The sequence below is a fragment of the Nematostella vectensis genome, chromosome 8, assembly GCF_932526225.1.
Source record: "Nematostella vectensis chromosome 8, jaNemVect1.1, whole genome shotgun sequence".
In the NCBI taxonomy this organism is placed as follows: domain Eukaryota; kingdom Metazoa; phylum Cnidaria; class Anthozoa; order Actiniaria; family Edwardsiidae; genus Nematostella; species Nematostella vectensis.
Genome location: NC_064041.1, coordinates 5,586,472 through 5,607,750, shown reverse-complemented (window position 1 = coordinate 5,607,750; position 21,279 = coordinate 5,586,472). Strand labels below are relative to the sequence as shown.

The following is a 21,279-nucleotide window of genomic DNA, read 5'->3' as shown; positions in this document are numbered from 1 at the left end:
ATATGAAAGCAAAAAGGAAGCAAGGGAGATGGGTGAGATTGAAACCGAGACGGTTATGAGGCGAACTCTCAATAATCGGTAAACGGGAACAGGACTTCTATATTTGAATATTTTCAATATTACATAGGATAAAGCAATGTCCATGCTTATGCTTTTAAGAGAAAAAAAACAGACATCTTTCTCTGATATACAAGCATTGTTCTATATAATCTGAGTTTTGGGGGTGAGTACTAGCTAATAGGAACCCCTTGGGCCTGAAAGTACATAACACTAGTGGCATAAACTTTGTTTGTTGAATGCATCTCTAGGAATCCGTTTACAATAACATGACATCATACACCCGATATGGTGGTACTGGATTATTAAACAATAATAAAATATATGTTTGATCGAGCTTGGCCAGGATAAAATCAGTACAGTATTCTTATAATGGTTACTGCAACCTTGATGTTATTGTTGTTTACAAACCATCTTAATGTTCAATTTAGCAATAACCACTTTCACTAAAAATATTAATGTCATTTAGATCTTTAAAACGACCTTAGAACTTGACAAACTATTTACAAGTATTTTTTTTGTTGCTTTGATGGGGACTGGGTATATTAAAATCAAGATGCTTAGATAAAGAAGAAATGTGTTGCCCATGCTAAACACATGAAAAAATGGCAATCTGACTGGTCAAAGTTTGTGTCTAAAGAAAGATGTTTGTTTGACAATCATCTGTTTTAAAAATTTTAGAAATATATATTTCCAATATGCGTTAAAGGGTGAGCAGGATCACTTTGTAATCATAAACTTGAAAGGTCACTAAGAATAGCAGTCACCAATAAATCTGTCCTTGATTCACCAAACAACAATAAGCCCTGCAATTGTGTATTTGAATCGCTACTTGAATACAGTCATTCAAGGGCCGATCCAGAAGTTTAAAAGGGTGGGGGGGGGGGGGGGGAGGGAGGGTTGAAAAAAGGGATGCATTGTTCTTCCACATATTTCCTTATATTTTTTGTTATTTTTAAGGCAAATGGAATGAAAAAAGGGGGCCTAGGCCAACTTGGCCCACCCCTGTCATCTTATACTATATACCCAATAGGTCATAACTACACACACCATTTATCATTGTTCTTTTGGTTTATCTTGGTCCATGTTATTAGGGATTGGCTGCCCTTCGTGGAAAACCTTCAACATGTCATGCCATACTCTCTCTGTTAATGAGGTGACATCAGAGGGTGTTAGGCCGTCAGTCGGAACTTCAGGAAGAATTGTTACTTTGATGATACCTGTTGGTGAAACAAGCATCATTCCATCCTTGAGTACTGAAGTTAAACTACTCATGGATACTCATTATCATCATCATCTACTTAATTTAGTTTTTGCTATTATAATAATCATCATCACACCACCATCAACGGCATAATCATCACATTATAACCACCATCTTCATTTTGTTTCTCTCATCATCATCATCATCATCATCATCATCATCATCATCATCATCATCATCATATCATCATCATCATCATCATGATCATCATCATCATCACCACCATCATCATCATCATCATCATCATCACACCACCGTCATCACAGGCTTCCCAGTGAAGGATTTCTAATAGGAATTAACGCAAATAAACATTTATGAGTTATATCTCCACGCTCTGATCATGAAATAAACTTAGTTGGGATGTATATGTATTCGTCTGTCTTTCTCACAGTTTCCCTTCTAACTTCTAAATGGTAAGCTATTATGTGAAACATAGCTTGTAGAGCTTTGGGGAGTACATGCAGACTGTCGACGTTTGTGACCTATCAATCTGGAAGAGGAATGGAGAAGGACAAGAGAGGTCTAGGGTGGTGTGGGGCTACACTGTCTATGCAAATTACATTCCAAGGATGCCATTTGACCAGCTGCTATGTCCCCTTCATTAACAAAAAGCTAAAATTGATGATCGAAAAATCATTTCTTGCAGGGTTTTTTTAGAAGATTGCTTTAAAAATCGATTCAGGGATAGTTCCATCCCTCTCCCATCCTGTACCGGTGTCATTATCACCATCAACATTGTCCTCCTCATTACCATACCAAATGACTAGGATAACCAAAAAAAAAACCCTTTTAGAGCTTGGTGACAAACCAGCTCTAATAGAAATGCCAAAACTTTATACTCAGATACAGGAAAAAAAAACTAAAAATGTCATTTCTACAATAGCGAACAGAGGAAGGCAAGTTTATACTCCAAATGTCCATGTCACTGCTAGACCGTGGAGCTTCACATCTTGATTTGGTGGAGAGTTGAAAATCAGATACAACACACTTCATGTGACCTTTGGTATTATATATTAAAATACATCTTCCATCTTAAAATAACTATTACTATCACCACTACTATCTGATGTTATATCCGTTGTAACCACACCACCAGCCACAAAACCTAAAACAAAGACCTACCAGGAGTAAATGTCTTGTTTTTCTTGTTGAATACAGGTATATAGTTAGATAAAACAACAGGGACAATAGGAACCTGCAAAAGCAAACAAACAGGCAAAATATTGATCAAATTCACCAAATATAAGTTTAAATACCAAAAATACAAATCTGTAAAAGACAACTACCAGTTATTATATTATATTCATTACCGTGATGGTAATTTTACATTCAATATTATCATGAGATTTTAGACATCTTGTTATAGGCAACTTTCAGTTTTACCTTGGACTGTTGAGCCACGTGAAATGCTCCTTTCTTAAATGGTTTTATAGTTCCTGTTTGGCTTCTTGTTCCTTCCGGGAAAACCCACAAGTTCATCTATAATTCAGCAGATTGTGAAGGTTGATTGTCACACAATAAGAAGGCAAGAGTAAAACATGCTCACTCTCTCATGACTTTGTACATTATTGTTAAAGAACGGGTGTTGTACTGTAGGGGTGTTGTACAGTAGGGGTGTTGTACAGTAGGGGTGTTGTACAGTAGGGGTGTTATACAGTAGGGGTGTTGTCAGTAGGGGTTGTTGTATAGTCGGGATGTTGTACAGTGGGGGTGTTGTACAGTGGGGGTGTTGTACAGTGGGGGTGTTGTACAGTGGGGGTGTTGTACAGTAGGGGTGTTGTACAGTGGGAGTGTTGTACAGTAGGGGTGTTGTACAGTGGGGGTGTTGTATAGTCGGGGTGTTGTACAGTAGGGGTGTTGTACAGTGGGGGTGTTGTACAGTGGGGGTGTTGTATAGTCGGGGTGTTGTACAGTACTGGTGTTGTACAGTGGGGGTGTTGTACAGTAGGGGTGTTGTACAGTAGGGGTGTTGTACAGTAGGGGTGTTGTACAGTAGGGGTGTTGTACAGTGGGGGTGTTGTACAGTGGGGGTGTTGTACAGTAGGGTGTTGTACAGTAGGGGTGTTGTACAGTGGGGGTGTTGTACAGTGGGGGTGTTGTACAGTGGGGGTGTTGTACAGTGGGGGTGTTGTACAGTAGGGTGTTGTACAGTAGGGTGTTGTACAGTAGGGTGTTGTACAGTAGCGGTGTTGTACAGGGGGGGGGGGTTGTACAGTAGGGGCGTTGTACAGTAGGGGCATTGTACAGTAGGGGTGTTGTACAGTAGGGGTGTTATACAGTAGGGGTGTTGTACATTGGGGGTGTTGTACAGTGGGGGTGTTGTACAGTGGGGGTGTTGTACAATAGGGTGTTGTACAGTAGGGGTGTTGTACATTGGGGGTGTTGTACAGTGGGGGTGTTGTACAGTAGGGTGTTGTACAATAGGGTGTTGTACAGTAGTGGTGTTGTACAGTAGGAATGTTGTAAAATGGGGTATTGTATAGTAAGTGTGTTGAACAGCAGAGGTGTCAATGGGTGTACATGCATTCATATTGAAGAACAATCAGGGGCGTATGCAGCCTATAGGCCTGCAGTCACTGGACTGCAAAAGAATTTGGCGATCTTATTTGCATTAAGAGGGGAAAAAATCAAATGCTTACTCATTCATTTTTATGTACGTAGTTTTATGAGGATACAAACTATAATTTTTTTAATCATGTTAGTCTACAGATGATTTGAAAACATTGATATGTCGTTCAGTGCCACGCAACAAATGAAGTCCTATTTCAGATCGAGGATGACAGAGGATCGTGTAATATTCTGAAAAGTCTGATGCATTGATGCCAATTTCAAACCCAAAAGCAGGAGTTATGAATTCTTCATGGGGATGCGGGATAAGGGGTCAGGCCTTTATTCAGCTTCTGAATGCTTTGACTGCAACTTGTTAAAATCCTGCGTACGCCCCTGACAATATGGCTTCTGAGTTATCTACATGCACTGTTATTTTTGTTACAGTAGTTGGGCAGGTATCAGGTAACGCGTTGGGGACTGTTAGTGTGCCTCAGGGTAGTATCTGAGATCATGCAACATAGCTTGACCAGGTTTTCTAAGTTAACCCAGATAGTGTGTTCCAAATCAAGGCACAGTTCAGCAAAAATACAGGGGATTTGTGGTTAAGATTTTAGCCTAACAAACTCTGTAACTCTTGCCCTTGCATGGGCACCAATATAAAGACTTAAAACTTTAGCCAATTAGAATGCCAGAAACACAGTTAGATTGAGATGAGCATCGTACTGTAATTTGAAGGGATCTGTTGGGCTCCATTTTTTACGCCAGCATTTCTTTGCCTTGTTGATTGATTAGTGAAATTCTTGTCAATCAATTTTTAATTGGTTTACTTCACAAAATGTCAAGGTGGAAATGCATGTGTGCATCACTTTTTAAAAAATTTGTTCAGATCCCCTAACCATTCTAAAGGCAATTAGTTGGTCAGGTTTTGATAGCTTCATAGCCCTTTCCCTGTTGTTTTGGATAACTCACAGACCCTCCCCCCCGATTTGTTAAGTTCTACTATGGACAAGATTTTACCCTTTCAGACGTGATCCGCTGCACCGCGCCATCCAATGCCCCACGTGCACTCCTCGAGTCTCCTCTCTTAATAAACACCGTTCCTGTAAGCCAAGCAGCAACGCCAAAAAAAGGAGCGAAGAGTAACTCTCTTTTGGCAATAAATGTTGTATAAGGAGGGCAGATCCGTAAGATCGGAAACATATCCAACGAGCTTTGATGGTTAGATACGATAATACAGTTCTTGTTTTCAGGGAGATTCTCCAATCCCTTAGCTTCCACTCTGACTCTAAAATACTTAGAGGATATCCAGTATAAAAGACGCGATGTCCGGTAGAAGTTGTTGACATTTCCAGGTCTTAGCAAAGCCACGAGAACAGCTAAACAACCAAGCAAAACCATCGCGATGTTGTACGAGAAATAGTCCACATAGAATTGGAACCATCGAGATATTCGGTATAAAATATGAAAACCAACTACACCAAGTAGCAAAGCAGATAGACTACACTCTAGAAACATTGCTGCGTTTGATATCTAGTAAGACAGTGGACTAGATGACTTTTTAAACAGAGAGGAATTGGTATTCGACGCAAATGTAAACACGCGATTTCACAAACCGAAGAATGAACAATGATGAACTTTGCGAAATCATACCGTGAGAGCCTAGGACCTAGCATTGTCGAATTTTATACTTTCCACTTTCTTTTTATTCATCTATTAATTTTTCTCCCAAATTCGGCCCTTGAACCCCCAGTTATGCATTTAGTTTGCATCATAAAGAAATTTATAATTTATTTTGATTATTTTGCTTGTGTAAGTGTTGGAATACCTGTGTATTTCGTGCACGGTTTAATGGTTAACTGCATCCGGGGTTTTCTGTGGCCGTGACCTTCATTTTACCGGCGAAGGGAAGACAACGTGGTTTCACAGCGTGGTCGACTTTTCTGCCAAAAATCACCATTTCTACCCCGAAAAATACCTTGATTCAAATGAGCAAGGATACCCTCGACTTTCCATACTGTCATGAAGTCTCAAAATACGAGAGACAAGCGAAAATTGGCCAGGGAACCTTCGGGTTTGTGTGCTTCTAATGTCGGCCATTTTGTTTTTAGTGTGTTTGGTGTAGTAACGAATTACTCGACGAAACTAACGTAGTTCTCGGTTTCTGTAGTGAAGTGTTCAAGGCAAAGAACAGAAAAAATCCTAAAGAGATAGTTGCGCTCAAGAAAGTCCTTATGGACAACGAAAAAGAAGGGGTATAATTAATGTTTGGAAATGTGTTTAGTTTTTGTGGGGGTGGCTGATTTGTTGCACTGAAATTTTGGCGTTTTTTCACCATTATTCAGTTCCCTATCACTGCTCTGCGAGAGATAAAGATACTCCAGCTTCTTAACCATGAGAATGTGGTGAAATTGCTGGAAATCTGCCGAACTAAAGGTGAGAGAATGATCAATCTTGCAAAATAAAGTAAAAAAATGTTATTGTGCATCACTGCGACTCCCTACTACAAAATACACCAGTTCTATGGCAGCAAATGATAATTTTCTCATTGCACTACCAAGGAAAGCAGTTCATTTACAAGATTTGTCTGGAATATTGCTAACTCCCCAAGTTTAGGTTGTCTCCCATTTTTGCAACAAATCACCCAGTTATGGCCCAAAACTCAGAACCTCGAGCAACAAATCAACAATGACTAGAATCTCATTCTTTAGGCTGATTTACCCAGCATTTGGGTGAACAAAATCAACATAATGTTGAAAAAAAAAATAGTCTAATGAAAAGTTCAAAATCCTGGTATATCTTTGACTCTGGAATTTTGCATTTATGTGAATGTGTCCATTACCAAGTGCAAATCAGCTTCAAAAGGTTCTCAGAAGATTGAGCACCATAACTGCACAAAAATTGCAAAGGTAATCACGACTAGGCTTTTAAATAACATTTGCTCATGAGTTACAAACCAGTGAACAACAGACAGGTGCAACTGAAAATCCTTTATATCACAAAATAGCAAACCAATAAATAGAATTGATCAATAAATTTTGATATGCTTATGACAGAGGATTTAGCACACAATATCACAATTGAAAGTAGCAGGGGTTTCAATAGACACCGGCGGAAGCACAAGCTATCTTTCACTGAGCGCCAGCTACTTTTTTTTAAGTTGACTTAAGTTTTATTTGAACTTAAAAGATAAAAAAAACTTCAACCCCCTACTTTTCATTCTCTACTGCCTTCTCTGAAAGTTAAGCCCTGAGTTGTATGTTCCAAGTAAAATGCATCCCACAAGGGCCTTGTGTTTTACATAAAAAATAATACTAAGCAATGAAACTGTAGAGTCAAATACAATTAAATGTTCCAAGAACTAGAGGATTGAGTGATGATAACAAGGCCGAAATGCTCTGTTTACATTGATCACTCTTTTAAACTAATGTGAAACCCAGATAACATTAACTTGGAGAGCCAAAACTCCCAGGTCTAACTAGCTTTACGTTTTTAAGATACTGATTCAAAGTTATTCCTACTCAAATACCTCGCCACTCAAATAACTCCCCACAAATTAACAGGCTTCCATTATAGTAGCAACAGCACCCCTTTGCTCAAAGCATGTGTAGACAAATTTGCATGCTACTATTGTAGCCTACATTAGGCTTAGGGGAAGGTGCATTGGAGATTCCTCTCTAAAACGTTGCAAGATTTGAGACATACATATCTACACCCACCAACAAATTCTGATAACCTGATTATCATAGCTTCAATTAAATCAATATTGGATTATTATGTGGATCACTGATATTGACATAATTTGTAATTTTTTCATGTTTTTAGCACAACCGTTCAATCGTAACAAGGCTAGCATCTACCTGGTATTTGAGTTCTGTGAGCATGATCTGGCTGGACTTCTCAACAACCAGGCAGTCAAATTCTCTCCCCCAGAGATGAAGAAGATCATGCAGATGCTTCTTAATGCACTTTACTTCATTCACAGCAACAAAATCTTGCATCGGGATATGAAAGCTGCTAATATACTCATCACAAAGAATGGTGTGTTAAAGCTCGCAGACTTTGGCTTGGCCAGGGCAATTCACATTAACAAAGAGCAGAAGCAGAGGTATACAAATCGAGTAGTAACGCTATGGTATCGGCCACCCGAGCTTCTACTAGGTGAGCGCAACTATGGCCCTCCTATTGATCTTTGGGGTGCTGGCTGCATCATGGCGGAGCTTTGGACGCGTACGCCAATCATGCAGGGGAACACTGAGCAGCATCAGTTGACCCTGATAAGCCACCTGTGTGGTTCCATCACCCCTGAAGTGTGGCCAGGGGTGGACAAGCTTGAGCTGTTCGATAAAATGGTGTTGCCTTCAGGTCAGAAAAGGCGGGTGAAGGAGCGCCTACGAATGTATGTAAAGGACCACAATGCTCTTGACTTGATTGATAAGATGTTATCACTGGACCCCGGTCCCCGCATTGATGCGGACAGTGCACTCAATCATGACTACTTCTGGACAGACCCTATGCCTACAGACTTGACCCGTACACTGGCTATGCATAACCAGTCTATGTTTGAGTACCTAGCCCCACCTAGAAGAGGGGGTCAACGGCAGCCAGCCCCTCCCAGGCCAGGGCCCACGCAACCAAGCATTGTTCAAAGTGGGACTTATGATAGGGTGTTCTAAAACCTTTTCTCATGGAACTGGCAGTATGCAACCGTAGGAATTGTATATTCTCATATAATCACAGAACTTCTGTTCCAGTCTCTAATAACAGAGTTGGACTTCTACACTTGGAACTTCCAATGTGCCCTTGCAGGCTCAATTTAAAATCTCATTTCTATAAATATTTGAAAAAAAAATCCAAAAAAATTGAAAAATTTAGAAAATATATATAAAAAGACATATTCACACAAGGATAACAAAATACAAGCGCTCAAAAAAAAGAAAAAAATGAAGGTCACAGACACTGCATTCAAGGTATTCTTGTATGCTTTCAATATGAATTCAAGCTATCACTGTTACTTTATGTTATAGTGTCAGTAGTGTGGATACTAGCCAAACAAATGGCTTGAGACATGAATTGTTTCAATAAATGCAGTATTATTTTTAGGCATGAGTCGTCTTAGTTAAACAAAGTATTTGTGGTTGATATGAATACTCTCTTTTCTTTTATAAAAACATATTTTAAAAGAATGTCCAGCCTGAGATATTGCCAAATTTTAAGAAGAAGTCTTGAAGTTGCAAGCCATTTGGGACAGTATTTTGAGAGTTGCCAGCCCAAATGGCTTAAAACTTAACCCAGACCATATTTAAGACTCCACTGTCAGATCGGAATATTTTTTAGAGTTTTACGATTTAATTTTGAAGTATAGTGAACGGCTTATTTCAATCCCATATGTTTACTGTAAAACATGACACACAACGGTATGGTGACGTGAACCACTATAATTTATTCATACATGGTGAGCTTGGGGTACCTGTGAGATAACTATGGAATATGATTCCCTTCCAGAAATAGTGCTATTTAATTAAGAAAAAAAATTAGGTCTGTTGCGAAATTCTAGGACCATAGCTGGTGGAGCGCCTCACCCTGCATACATCTGCCCACAGAAAGTTTGAAAAAAGCACAACTGGATAAAGCTCTAAGCTATTGTGAAGTTTTGGGTTGGGGTCCCTGTGGAAAAGAACCGCTGTCCCTAGCTCCGCGGACTCGGTTCACTTTTATTTGCCTTTACATCTAAATGTTAGTCATAATGTATATTAGTCAATTTCCCATAATTCGATACTTATTCCTTTGTTTACTACTACAAATCGTTGCGTTTATAGCTATCTTATCTGCCGATGATGGAACACTCGATCAAAAGATTGCTTTTGGAGTTGGGCAGCAACAAGAAGCGATCAAAATGTCGGCCGCCACGTCGGATAACAAGAAAGAAACCGAGCACATCGAAGGTTTCGTTGTTTACTGTCCTTGTATGGGTAAGGTTAACAAGAAAAATTATCAACTGCCCATAAGTTTGTTTATTTTTTATATCAAAATTGGTGATAATTTTGTTATGTCTATTAAATCTTAGCCTCCTTTACAAACAATTTGGTATAGCACCACCGATTTATATTGGGCTGCCTGTGTGCAAAAAAATTGATGTTTCAGAAAATAATTTTAAAGTGCAACCAGCAACCACCAGTAGGCCTGCTAATTAAAAGAACGTCTGCTAAAAGGCTAGAACTCCCCACTTAATGCTTATTTATGACTTCACACTTAGCACTACAAACACTGAATTTTGTGTATTTAGGCAGATTTGGCAACCAAGCTGACCAGTTTCTAGGGGCTCTTGCCTTTGCGAAGGGACTCAATCGTACTCTAGTCCTACCTCCATGGATAGTGTACCCAAGTCAACGACCAGGAGGATCAGTATGTTATTATTGCTATACAACCCATAATCCCCCTTATTGTTTTCTTAAATTATAAGGACAAGAACAGTAGGGTGCGGCTGTGCTCCCAGTTTTATTGATGTCTCCTGTATCCCCCCCCACCCCCCAGTATCTCAATGCCTATTAGGGTCCTGGTCATTATTGTGCAAACACTAAAATTCAAACTCAAATAGCTCGACAAACTCCTAGCTAACTTGAGGGGGCTACAGTGCCAACTAGTCTATAACTCACACTTGGTTTACTCAAGCCTTTGGTCAACAGAAGCAAGCTTTCTCTAGACCCTATGGCACAAAGGTGCAACCCCCTAATAAACTGAAACTCAAATATTCTTACTTTTTGTTAACTCAACTTAGCTCTCCCTCCAGATGCTAAATAACTCAAACTATTTTTCCAACAAAAACAAATATTGATTCCATATACTATTTTTAGGCATTTCTGCTTGGATATTTCAAGCAACAAACTAAAAGAAATGAAATTTGAAAACTTGAAATGTATTTGCCTTGAATTTTTTTGGGTGATTTCATTCCCGTTGTGCTTATGCCTGCACTATTTATGTTGTTGGGAAATAAGTATATATTCTAATATACTGACGCTGATAATGTGTTATTTAGGAAAGAATTTCATTTGATTCCTGGTTCAGAGTGAATCCACTCACTCAGTACCATAGAGTTGTCACTATGGAAAAGTTTATGAAGACAATAGCACCATCTGTCTGGCCACCTGGAAAACGAATAGGTAAAATAGTGATATATATGTTTCTGAATGTGTATACTTAACAATTAGGCTATGAGTTTAGGTTTTCTATGAGTCAATAGATAGTCAACGAGGCGTGTAGCGAGAATGAGTAGTCTAATTGTTTTAGTATGAATCAACTCACATACTGCCTTTGAAAAAAATTAAATAATTTAAATAATTCTCAGTAATAAATAACCACTTTTGGCGTGAATATGCAGGCTTTTTCGCTACTCGCTACCTATGGCTCAATAGATAGTGAGTATGGGAGCCAATCAAATTGCGAGATTCATGATAGTAGGTGAGTGGTTTATACTAATATAGAGTAGATGGTCTTACCATCTCTACACTCTCTCGTTCTCTGAGTGGGGCGACGGGACCTTGGGGCGAGCGTTCCTGATACCCTATTATAATTTTATTCCCTTTTTTAGTTTGTGCAACTTCAGCCCCCTACTTTTTAGGGTGATACAAAGCCTGTATAATAAGATTTTAATAGATGAGAAAAGTTTTTCATATGGGGGGAGGGGATTTGCCATGGTGCTTAATTAAGTGAAATTACAGTGGTGTTAAATATACCATTTTAACTTTGCATTGATACCAGATATCTAGTACATCAAAAAATAATGGGAAATTTAGACCCACTAGTCTCTCATTCCTTGTGTACTCTACAAATAAGAACTAGGCTCTAAATAGTAAAAATGTAGGAAAATTAAATTTACCATCATAACTCGATTTAGTAATGAAGTGTCAAATGTGTTGTATATTTAAGACAACTTATAAGCTCTTTGTATTTTCTACAGGATTTTGTTACAATTATCGTAGAGGCTCCAAATGTGCAATGAAGGAAGGAAACCCTTTTGGGCCTTTCTGGGATCATTTCAAGATTGATTTTGATGATTTCCGAGAACACTCAGGATTACTATGGGATACAGGGGAACCCTATGCTAGAGAGGGCTGGAACTCAAGGTATACTGCTGTTTGTATAGCATGATGGTGCCAACCTTTCATTTGTGATCCTATCTGTGATTCGCATTGTTAGCACTTTGATTTATGATCTGTTTGATTGTTCTACAAACTGATCAAAATGCTACAAAAACTCGTCTCCTCTGTCAACCAATAATACCATGATTATATTCATAAATTATTCTACTCCCAAACTGCAATTGGGGTGTGCCTCACATTTCTCATGCACATGCCCAATGTCAACATAGTTGATTGGCCTGTTCATTATCCTTTACAGGTGCGTAGACAGGGGGTGTGTAGGGTGCGCATGCCCCCCCCTAGGTGACCAAAAAGTGGGTAATTTCTTATAAAGGAATCTTCAAGTACTATGTTTATTCCATGATATGTATGACTACACCCCCCTCCCCCACCCCCACAGCCAATCCTGTGTACGTGCCTGCTGCTTTTAAAAATTGCCTGGTCCACAAAAACGCTTTGGCAGTAATCTAGTAATATAATACAGGTGATTGCCCTACTAATGAGCCATTGCATGCACTTAAAAGCTTTGCATTTTGTTTCAATGAACTGATCATTCCATGTTGTGCTAGATATCCTGTTTCTGAGTACCCGGTGATAGCATTGATGGGCGCGCCTGGCTCCTTCCCTTGTGAAACCCAAAACAAGTGGCTACAGAAGTATGTCAAGTGGTCTGTATCAATCAATAAAAAGGCAGACAAGTTCATCACAGAGGTCCTCCCAGATGGCCCCTTTGTGGGCATTCATCTTAGGAATGGTATTGACTTTGTAAGTACTGCATTGTTAATGCCATAATGTGTCAATTATTTAGAGAATTTAACCAAAATGTAAAATAGCTGCCCCCAAAAAGAGCAGACACTGAGCTTCAGATTTTTTGGATAAACTGGGTCTAAAATCATGTGATTTTAGACCCAGCCCCCCCCCCCCCCCCAAAAAAAAAAAAAAAGAGAGAGAGGGAGAGACACCTTATCAACATTGATATTGACTACCAGCTTTTGGTTAACCATATTATACTGTTAGCAAACACAACTATTTAGGTATTTTGATTATTTTATCAACATTAAATCTTAGGCAGGTATTGGTATTGGTGATAGCCTGATGACACCTTTAGGGTGTACTGAGCTTTGTTTTTCCTCTTTCAGAAAAATGCTTGTGAGCATGTGAAGGGTTCATTTAGCCTGTTTGCATCACCACAATGTATTCATCCTGGCTCCAACAAAAAGCTAACTTATGAAATCTGCTTACCGCCGGAGAAAGATATTCTCAAGAGAACTAAACGCATTGTCAAGAAAATCAAGGCAAAAAGTGTGTTTGTTGCCACTGATAATGACCCCATGCTGGAGAAACTCACTAAAGCTCTTAAGAAGCTAGAGGTATTACATCTCATTATTGTCATAATTTCAAAGTGCCTTGGTGCACTTTGCCTGAAGAAAGTCACAATCTTTAACTCTAAGGTGTATTAGAATGGGCGTGGTTGATACAAATTTTAACCCCTAGAAGATACCAGAAAAGCTGTTTCACAGAAATCCATACCCCTAAATTGAGATTTTTTTGTGTGTCTGAACTGCGCCTGTCTCAAAATATAATTAATATTCCTATTATATATTTTGTCAGTAAGTTGACTTCTTGTTCTCAACCATCTCAAGACAACCTTACAAAAGGATAGAAATTGGGCAAACTTAACATCCTGCCAATTCTTTTTTAATAAAGGAACTTATTGTTTACAAATGCTTTTGTAGGTCACAGTTCATACACGTTCTGTTGGTGACGAGTCCAGTGATCCGATAGTAGATCTGGCAATCCTTTCCAAAGCTGACCACTTCATAGGTAACTGTGTATCCAGCTTTACAGCCTTTGTCAAGAGGATGAGAGATGTGACAGACAAACCCTCATCCTTTTGGGCAGTAGATGATTAGTTGATGAGACTAAACTGTACATAGTAGGCCAGAGGGCAAGCATAAGGGAAACTTCAATGGGCAAATGGTTTTTATTTTCCCATGTAGAGGTCAATTCTCGTTATAATTATTTCACACTATTTGTCAGTGGTACTCAGTATTCTCTCACTTGAGGGGATCTTTGAGTGAAGTGCAGTTGAGTAAAAGCCTGGTAAGTAAGAACCTGAAAATAGAGAACCATTTGGCCTAAAATTTGTTATTAACACCCCCTGAACTCAACCGAGAATTGGCCTAGAAAATCGAAAGCTATTAGGTTATTTTATTCTTTAATCATCATATTATAGTGATGAAGCTGGACAGCTATGCAAGAATCCTTTTTTTAAAGAGGAACTTTCCATTGAAATAAGAAAAAGGGTCTTGCTTGCAAGTTTCAACTTTAGTTCATCCAAAAAGAAACACTCTTTAAGAGACCTAGTGTTTTTGTTTTCCTGTAAAACGGTTAGCTCTGTTTGGTTCCCTTAGCCTTGGGAGTACTGCTTAAGAGGCTTCCACAATCAATGTATCGACAACAAACTAGAATTTCTCATATCTTTATAAAGCACATCGGCGTAGCCAGGTTTTTTAACAGGAGGGGGCCCAAAAGGTTCTTTCAAGGAATTTTCTCCTGTATTTTAAATAATGTCTTATACATTTACTGTATTTTTGTCTGCTAGAGGGGGGGGGGGGGGGGGGGGGGCGAGGCCCCTGGGCCACCCCTGGCTACGCCCCTGAAGCACGAGCAATTAAGCTTGAATTGAATTCAGCACACTATGGGTACCCTGTATGCAGTGATTGATCTAAAGCCCGGTGCAAACTGCGCCAGCACCCGCCACCATTGCTGGCGAATTCTTGCTCGGCTGACCACAAGACAAAGGTAATGTCATAAAGACCATTTCCCATTTTGACATTTCCTTTGTCTTGTGGTCAGTCAAGCGAAAATTCGCCAGCTGGCTGGTGCTGGCGCAGTTTGCACGGGGCTTGACTTTTTTTACCGATCTCAGCGATTACACTCAAAATTCATAAATCCGCCCCTCTTTTGTATTTAGTTTTCTAAGGAACATACTGATTATGATATTCAAAATATTCATCGTCTTCGTATTTATCGACTCGTACGTAATGCCCCACGCCCACCATCTCTTAATATAAAATAATAATTAAAAAAAAACACTGCGATACCTGTTATCACAGTAATTAACAGATAAATTATTACCGAAGATCAAATAAAAATAGAATCTAACCATTGTGTTGTATCGTTTGTATCGTTTTACCCTATGGGGACCACAAATAACCATTTGACGTTCGCTTGCGGCTGTGGAGTATCTTATTGCTATTTATCATTTGTGTATTTTTTTTTCTAATTATTCACACGCCGCCATTTTACGCTCCCGCACTCTCCCGCACAATACCGACTCATTCGAAGAATCCATTTCCATCGGCTAATTCAAGCAAGTGACTTAGATACTTGCAACTAAATATCGTTAATGAGGTTTTAAACTTCAATCATGGGTGGTTGTTTTAAAGTTTTCTTGCAAACAAACCTATGGTATTAAAGTGTAAACAATAATAAAGGAGTGGTTCATCGACTTTTCATAAGGACATTTTAAAAAGTCCAAAAATAAGAACGGCCTACTGAAAACAAGTTCTTATAAAGAAAGTGAAGTGATAAAAGCAAGACCCTAGGGGGCTTGCTACGGATTCAGATTTTTTTCCCTCCCGTCATATGTTTATTTACCTACCAACCTCCCGCCTTTTCCTTTTTACTATACTTATCCTTGAGTTTAAGATTACCGTAAGTACATAAATAGATAATGCGGAGCCACATCAATATTTTTTTATTTTTTTTTTTATTATTTAGGTATCTCTGTGCTTTTTTTATTGTTTGTTCCTCAGAAGTTCAAATTTCGTGCGTTAGAGGTCCCTGGACACTGAAATAAAGGCAGACGTTCCCGTTTCAAGGCTTTTTTTACGATTTTTTTCGCCCGTTAGCAACATCGCGGAAATTTTCTTTGTGAATCGTAAAGCCCTGTGCAAACTTGTGCATTGCTGGCGAATTCTGCTCGACTGACTTCAAGACAAAGGAAACGTCAGTTTCCATTTCCTTTTTTGACATTTCCTTTATCCTACAGTCAGTCAAGCGAAAATTCGTCAGAAATGGCAGGTGCTGGCGCAGTTTGCACGGGGCTTTAGACTCTTTGATAAACCAAGGGGAAAATAAATAAAAAGTAAATAAAAAATGGGCGCATGCTCCCTATTTTGATCTTATCAGGACAATAAACATGTTTTCATTTTTAATTCGCCTAACATTTTAACTAAGACTAAAAAAACATTTTTTTCCTAAAACGGAGAAAAAGAAAATGCAAGCTGTGCATTTTTTCGACGCCACTCAAGCTCTTCTGTGAGTCATGTGATGAGTCATGCCATTCATCTGCATATTTGTATGTAATTTGGTATGCAAAGTATGCATAACCGCCTTTGATTCAAGTTGATAGCGTGTTAGAGTTCAATAAAAACAGCTGAGATCGCCGATTTATGATTGTTGATCGTTGTAAGAATTATGCATTTTTTACCCGTTACTCACAAGAAAAAAATATATCCATATGTCTATTTAGAGGAAAACCGCCCGTAAATCATTTCATTTTATGTTTTAAAGTCTACTGTACTGTGACTTTTTAGTTTAAAATACCGACAATACATTTTTTGTCGTTACTCATTAAGCATGACAAATTAATTATTGTAATAAGACCTTGTATGAAACTTTTATTGTCATCGAAGGAAATTACTCTTTTCGTGCCATCTCTTGGTTTATTTCCGGCAATATTGCCTTAACGATATTCACTCTCCCGCCAAAGAGGTTATCACTAAGCAACGTCACGTGAAAACGTCAAAACACGACTAGACTCGCCTTTGCAAACGTCATGCTATGTTCCGGGTGCGCTCTGATTGGTCAAAATGCTTGCAATTATGCAATTACTAGCACTTTACACGACGCGGGAATTTTCCATCACGTCCAAACCGTGCACGCTGATTGGTTATTGATGAGGTCATCGGCGTCTGATTGGTCTATACGAGCACAAAGTGTATTTCATAATACCACCACCGTCAACGTTTATTCATTCATCGAAACAACTTCACCTTGAAGCATTGTTGGTGAAGTTCATCGTTAAAAACACTAAATTTTACCGTAAACACAAGGAATATCAACAAACCAAAACGGACACAAGAAGTGTGTAAAGTATTGAGTTCTAAAAGTCCAAAATGAATGGTGAAACAGAGAGAATTATCCAAGTTTCTTTGTCTAAAATAACCGACTGCCGACGCCGAAGGGGTACTACGCTAAGGCGAAGTTTACTCGTGTCTAACGTCTTAAATAATGTTCTAACAAGCTCAGACTCTGCATATGATCATTATAGAACTCCTAAGGATACAGATATGGATTACGACGCTGTTGAAACTGAAAGTTTCTCCCTCGATCGACCAGTTCCGTTGCGTGACGACTCCTTTGTATCGGGAAATGTGCTCGAAACTCGAAATCCGTCGCATAAAGCTTCCGAAACGAAGGTACTTTGTGAAAGACCCCTGATGGAAAACCCACAGGTTCGAAGCACATCACCAAAAGACATCGAATCTGAACGATCAACTTTAAATCTTGAGAGTAATAATTCAACTTTTGGCAAGGAAACTCAAGCGAATGTTGTATGTGTTGGATCAAAACGCCTCAGGTCTCAAAATGCAAATGAGACTAGTGAATACCACGCGGTCGGCCGTAAAAGGTGCCGCATTGAGAACTCTAAAAGCGATCTCGAGAGCGTCTCTGATGCAGAAAATATAGAACCAATGGACATATCAGGACTCGTATCAGTATTTAGTAGTAGTTTTAGTGGTTTATCGGACTTTTCTTCCAAGAAATCTTCGGGTTCTTTTGCGTGCTTGGACGCCGTGCGACCGTTGCAGCTTGGCTCATGGCAGCACACTGTTGAAGCATTTTGAGCGATCTACTTGTTGCTACCGCCACATGCTTGCTTCCTCTTCTTATATGTTTGACTTGTGTGCTATTGCGGCTTTTATAAATCACGAGGACATCGAAATATTGGTGTAGAATGTCATTGATATGTGCTACTCTCTTGTGTATTGTTCTCCAACGAACAAATCGCTGTATGATTTCGAAGCCATAACTCCACAACACCATTGTGCTTTACGATCTTTGCATATTCGCTTTATATTGTACAGTTAACATGTTAAATAGATATTTTTATTGATACAAATATAAAAAAAATGTATATATATTGCTGGTCTGACATTGGACTTCAGTTTGTAGAATTGTTATGCAAGCCGTTCCGCTTGTCGCCTCTAAATTCACAAACGTTCTATTTGTGCTACAGAGGACTGATTAATAAAAACTCGAATAAAGAAGTCATTGTATGTGATTGTGGTATTTTATATTGGGCGTAGCGGGAAGTTCACACATTTCTACCGGAAAGTTCTCGGTTTCCGTGTTGTCTGTCTATTTTCGGAGCCTACGCACAGGGCGAGAGGTGCGCGTAAACTGTTACGTCATAAAACTCTTCAGGGGAGCTCCGTGACCTTTGTACTTCCGTCACGTGTTTGAGGGCTTGAGAATAACGGTCTCTGCCGATAACAGGGCAGTGTCTTGTTGGGGGGGGGGGTATACGGTGTACAACTATTTCAAATGGGTGTGCACTGGACAACCAATGTGCCGGAACCCGCAGTGCTTCGGCTGAATCATCGTATCTTAACGCCATGTTCAAAGTAACACTGCTTTTGAAGCCTGAATTTGTTTTATTTGGCGTATTTGTTTATTTGCTACCCATAAAGCACTGCGGGTATCGACACAAGCTCTGTGAGTGCAACAGTCGAATTGCCTTCAGATAAGTGTTTGTTTTGAGAGCCGAGGATGGCGGCGACAAAAACACTCCTTTTTTTATAAAAAAAAAAAAAAAAATTATAAGAGGCGTCCAGCCTGAGATGTCACCAGATTCTAAGAACATGCCGAGGCTCAGATAGCAGAAAAATATTGCTTTTTTTAGTCCTTGTGCATTTTGAAATGCAGAATCAAAACGTGCTTATAATCCTAGGCTCGATTTCCAGCTCGTTTCTGTATGAGGCCGAGCGACGGCTACCCTGGTTTCAGAGCCTCGGACGTATCTCTATGTAGTGGCCAGCGAGGTCTCAACCTCGCTGGCCACTAAACAGAGAGACGTTCGAGGCTCTGGAACCAGGGTAAGCGACGGCTGGAAATCGAGTCAACATAATAAAAAACATATATATTATTGCCATTGATCATTAGTATTATTCTCTTCCTAATATAATCGATTTGGTATTATATTTTTATATCCACTAAAGTTTTAGAACTCCCAGCTTAAACTGAAAATTATCATAATTTGGCTGTGTATATTATCATTATCACCATTATCATCATCATCATCATCATCATCATCATCATCATCATCATCATCATCATCATCATCATCAGTATCATTATCATTATCATCATCATTATTATTATTATTATTATTATTATTATTATTATTATTATTATTATCATTATTATTATTATTATTATTATTATGCCATGGTATGCAATCAACAGAGTGCACATGATTCAAAGCCTTAGGAATTTGATACCACAAGTCAAACAAGTCTGGCTAGCAGATGATTCTGCAGGAGGAGGGAGCATCGAATCACTTTATCAATGGTATAAGTGTTTATGCCAAGAAGGGAGTAAATATGGATACATCGTAAATGGAGCCAAAAGCTGGTTAATTGTCAAGTCGGGTGAATATTGGATATTCGGAAATGAAGTTAACATAACGCTTGAGGGGAAACGTCATCTCGGTGCGGTGATTGGATCTAAAGAATTAGAGATCAGTATTGTCAAGAGAAAGTGGACAAATGGCTAAAGGAAATGGAGTCCCTTACAGAAATCAGCAGGAGCCAACCTCATGCCGCTTTTGTCGCCTTTACAAATGGATACAAATCCAAATTCACCTATTATCTACGCACCATCGAATCATTTGAAGATTATGTAGACCCAACCGGGGACTTGATAAATGATTCTTTTCTTCCCACTTTGTTTGGAAGAGCAGAGCCACTCCCCGAAGAACTGAAAGAACTTGCCACCTTGTCTCCTGCACAGGGGGGCATTGGAATACCAGATCTAAAACGTGAAGCCCCAGAACAGTTCAAAGCCTCTTCTGATATCACTGCGATTCACGTTGATTCCATTGTTGCGCAGAGCTCGAGTATGCCTGCTAATGAGCAATTAGAAGAGTTGAAAAGGGATATTAATACCCAGAGGAGAGCTAGTGCAAAGTCGAGAAGAGACCGGATTGACGAATTGTTATCCCCTGACTTACTCCATGCGGTGCAGCAGACGAGAGACAAAGGAGCAAGCTCATGGCTAAATGCTACCCCAATCGAAGTATGGCTTGGCGTTGAATAAGGAGGAGTTTGGAGACTCTTTATGTCTTCGATATAACTTGCCTCTTTCAAATCTCCCTAGCTTTTGTGCCTGCGGTGAACGCTTCACAGTCAGCCATGCATTATCCTGCAAGAAAGGAGGCTTTGTAGCTCAGAGGAATGACACCATCAGAGATCTCTTGACAGCTCACATAAGTAAAGTGTGCAAAAATGTAGAAACAGAGCCACTCTTGCAACCACTTGACAATGAAGTCTTTAACCTGCAATCCACTGTTACAAGCAAAGAAGCGAGGCTGGATATGAAAGCAGGAGGGTTCTGGACACCAGGAGTTACAGCATTCTGCGATGTACGTGTAACGCATGTTAACTCCCAGTCTAACCAGAACAAACCCACAGAAACTATCTTCAGAGAACAAGAGAATGAGAAGAAGAGGAAATACAACCAGAGAATAATCAACGTAGAGATAGGAACTTTTACACCACTAGTTTTTGGCACAAATGGAGGCATGGGGGTAGATTGTAAGAACTTTCTAAAATACCTTGCAGAAAAACTGTCTATTAATAACGGCGAGGCTTATGCCAGTGTAATCTCATGGATACGTATCGAACTTTCCTTCGCAATTTTAAGAACAGTTCACAAATGTGTAAGAGGTTCAAGATTCCCGTTCATATATATATATATATATATATATATATATATATATATATATATATATATATATTTTCTATTTTTCTCTTTCGCATAATTTTTTTTACTATTTTTAAATCTCATTATCATCATCATCATCATCATCATCATCATCATCATCATCATCATCATCATCATCATTATCATTATCATTATCATTATCATTATCATTATCATTATCATTATCATTATCATTATCATTATCATTATCATTAT

The 21,279-nt window shown here is 39.1% G+C and overlaps 4 protein-coding genes across 4 annotated transcripts; 3 read left to right on the top strand and 1 right to left on the bottom strand.

Annotated features, from left to right (window-relative positions):
* Positions 1-74: 74 nt before the first annotated feature.
* On the bottom strand, positions 75-5,519 carry LOC5506127 (1-acyl-sn-glycerol-3-phosphate acyltransferase alpha). Its single transcript, XM_048731070.1, has 4 exons — positions 4,889-5,519; positions 2,705-2,800; positions 2,444-2,516; positions 75-1,277 (listed from the first exon to the last, which is right to left on the bottom strand). The coding sequence occupies exons 1-4, from the start codon at positions 5,384-5,386 to the stop codon at positions 1,114-1,116; spliced, it is 831 nt and encodes a 276-aa protein (XP_048587027.1). The 5' UTR covers positions 5,387-5,519; the 3' UTR covers positions 75-1,113.
* A 200-nt stretch (positions 5,520-5,719) lies between these two features.
* LOC5506150 (cyclin-dependent kinase 9) lies at positions 5,720-8,970 on the top strand. Its single transcript, XM_001626815.3, has 4 exons — positions 5,720-5,942; positions 6,039-6,123; positions 6,214-6,304; positions 7,694-8,970. The coding sequence occupies exons 1-4, from the start codon at positions 5,857-5,859 to the stop codon at positions 8,542-8,544; spliced, it is 1,113 nt and encodes a 370-aa protein (XP_001626865.2). The 5' UTR covers positions 5,720-5,856; the 3' UTR covers positions 8,545-8,970.
* Positions 8,971-9,555: 585 nt separating this feature from the next.
* LOC5506151 (GDP-fucose protein O-fucosyltransferase 1) lies at positions 9,556-15,177 on the top strand. Its single transcript, XM_001626816.3, has 7 exons — positions 9,556-9,840; positions 10,155-10,273; positions 10,905-11,028; positions 11,826-11,991; positions 12,576-12,771; positions 13,146-13,376; positions 13,743-15,177. The coding sequence occupies exons 1-7, from the start codon at positions 9,603-9,605 to the stop codon at positions 13,917-13,919; spliced, it is 1,251 nt and encodes a 416-aa protein (XP_001626866.3). The 5' UTR covers positions 9,556-9,602; the 3' UTR covers positions 13,920-15,177.
* Positions 15,178-17,035: 1,858 nt separating this feature from the next.
* Positions 17,036-18,361, top strand: LOC5506152. Its single transcript, XM_001626817.3, has one exon. It carries the CDS (start codon positions 17,193-17,195, stop codon positions 17,922-17,924), a length of 732 nt encoding a protein of 243 aa, XP_001626867.1. The 5' UTR covers positions 17,036-17,192; the 3' UTR covers positions 17,925-18,361.
* Positions 18,362-21,279: the final 2,918 nt, after the last annotated feature.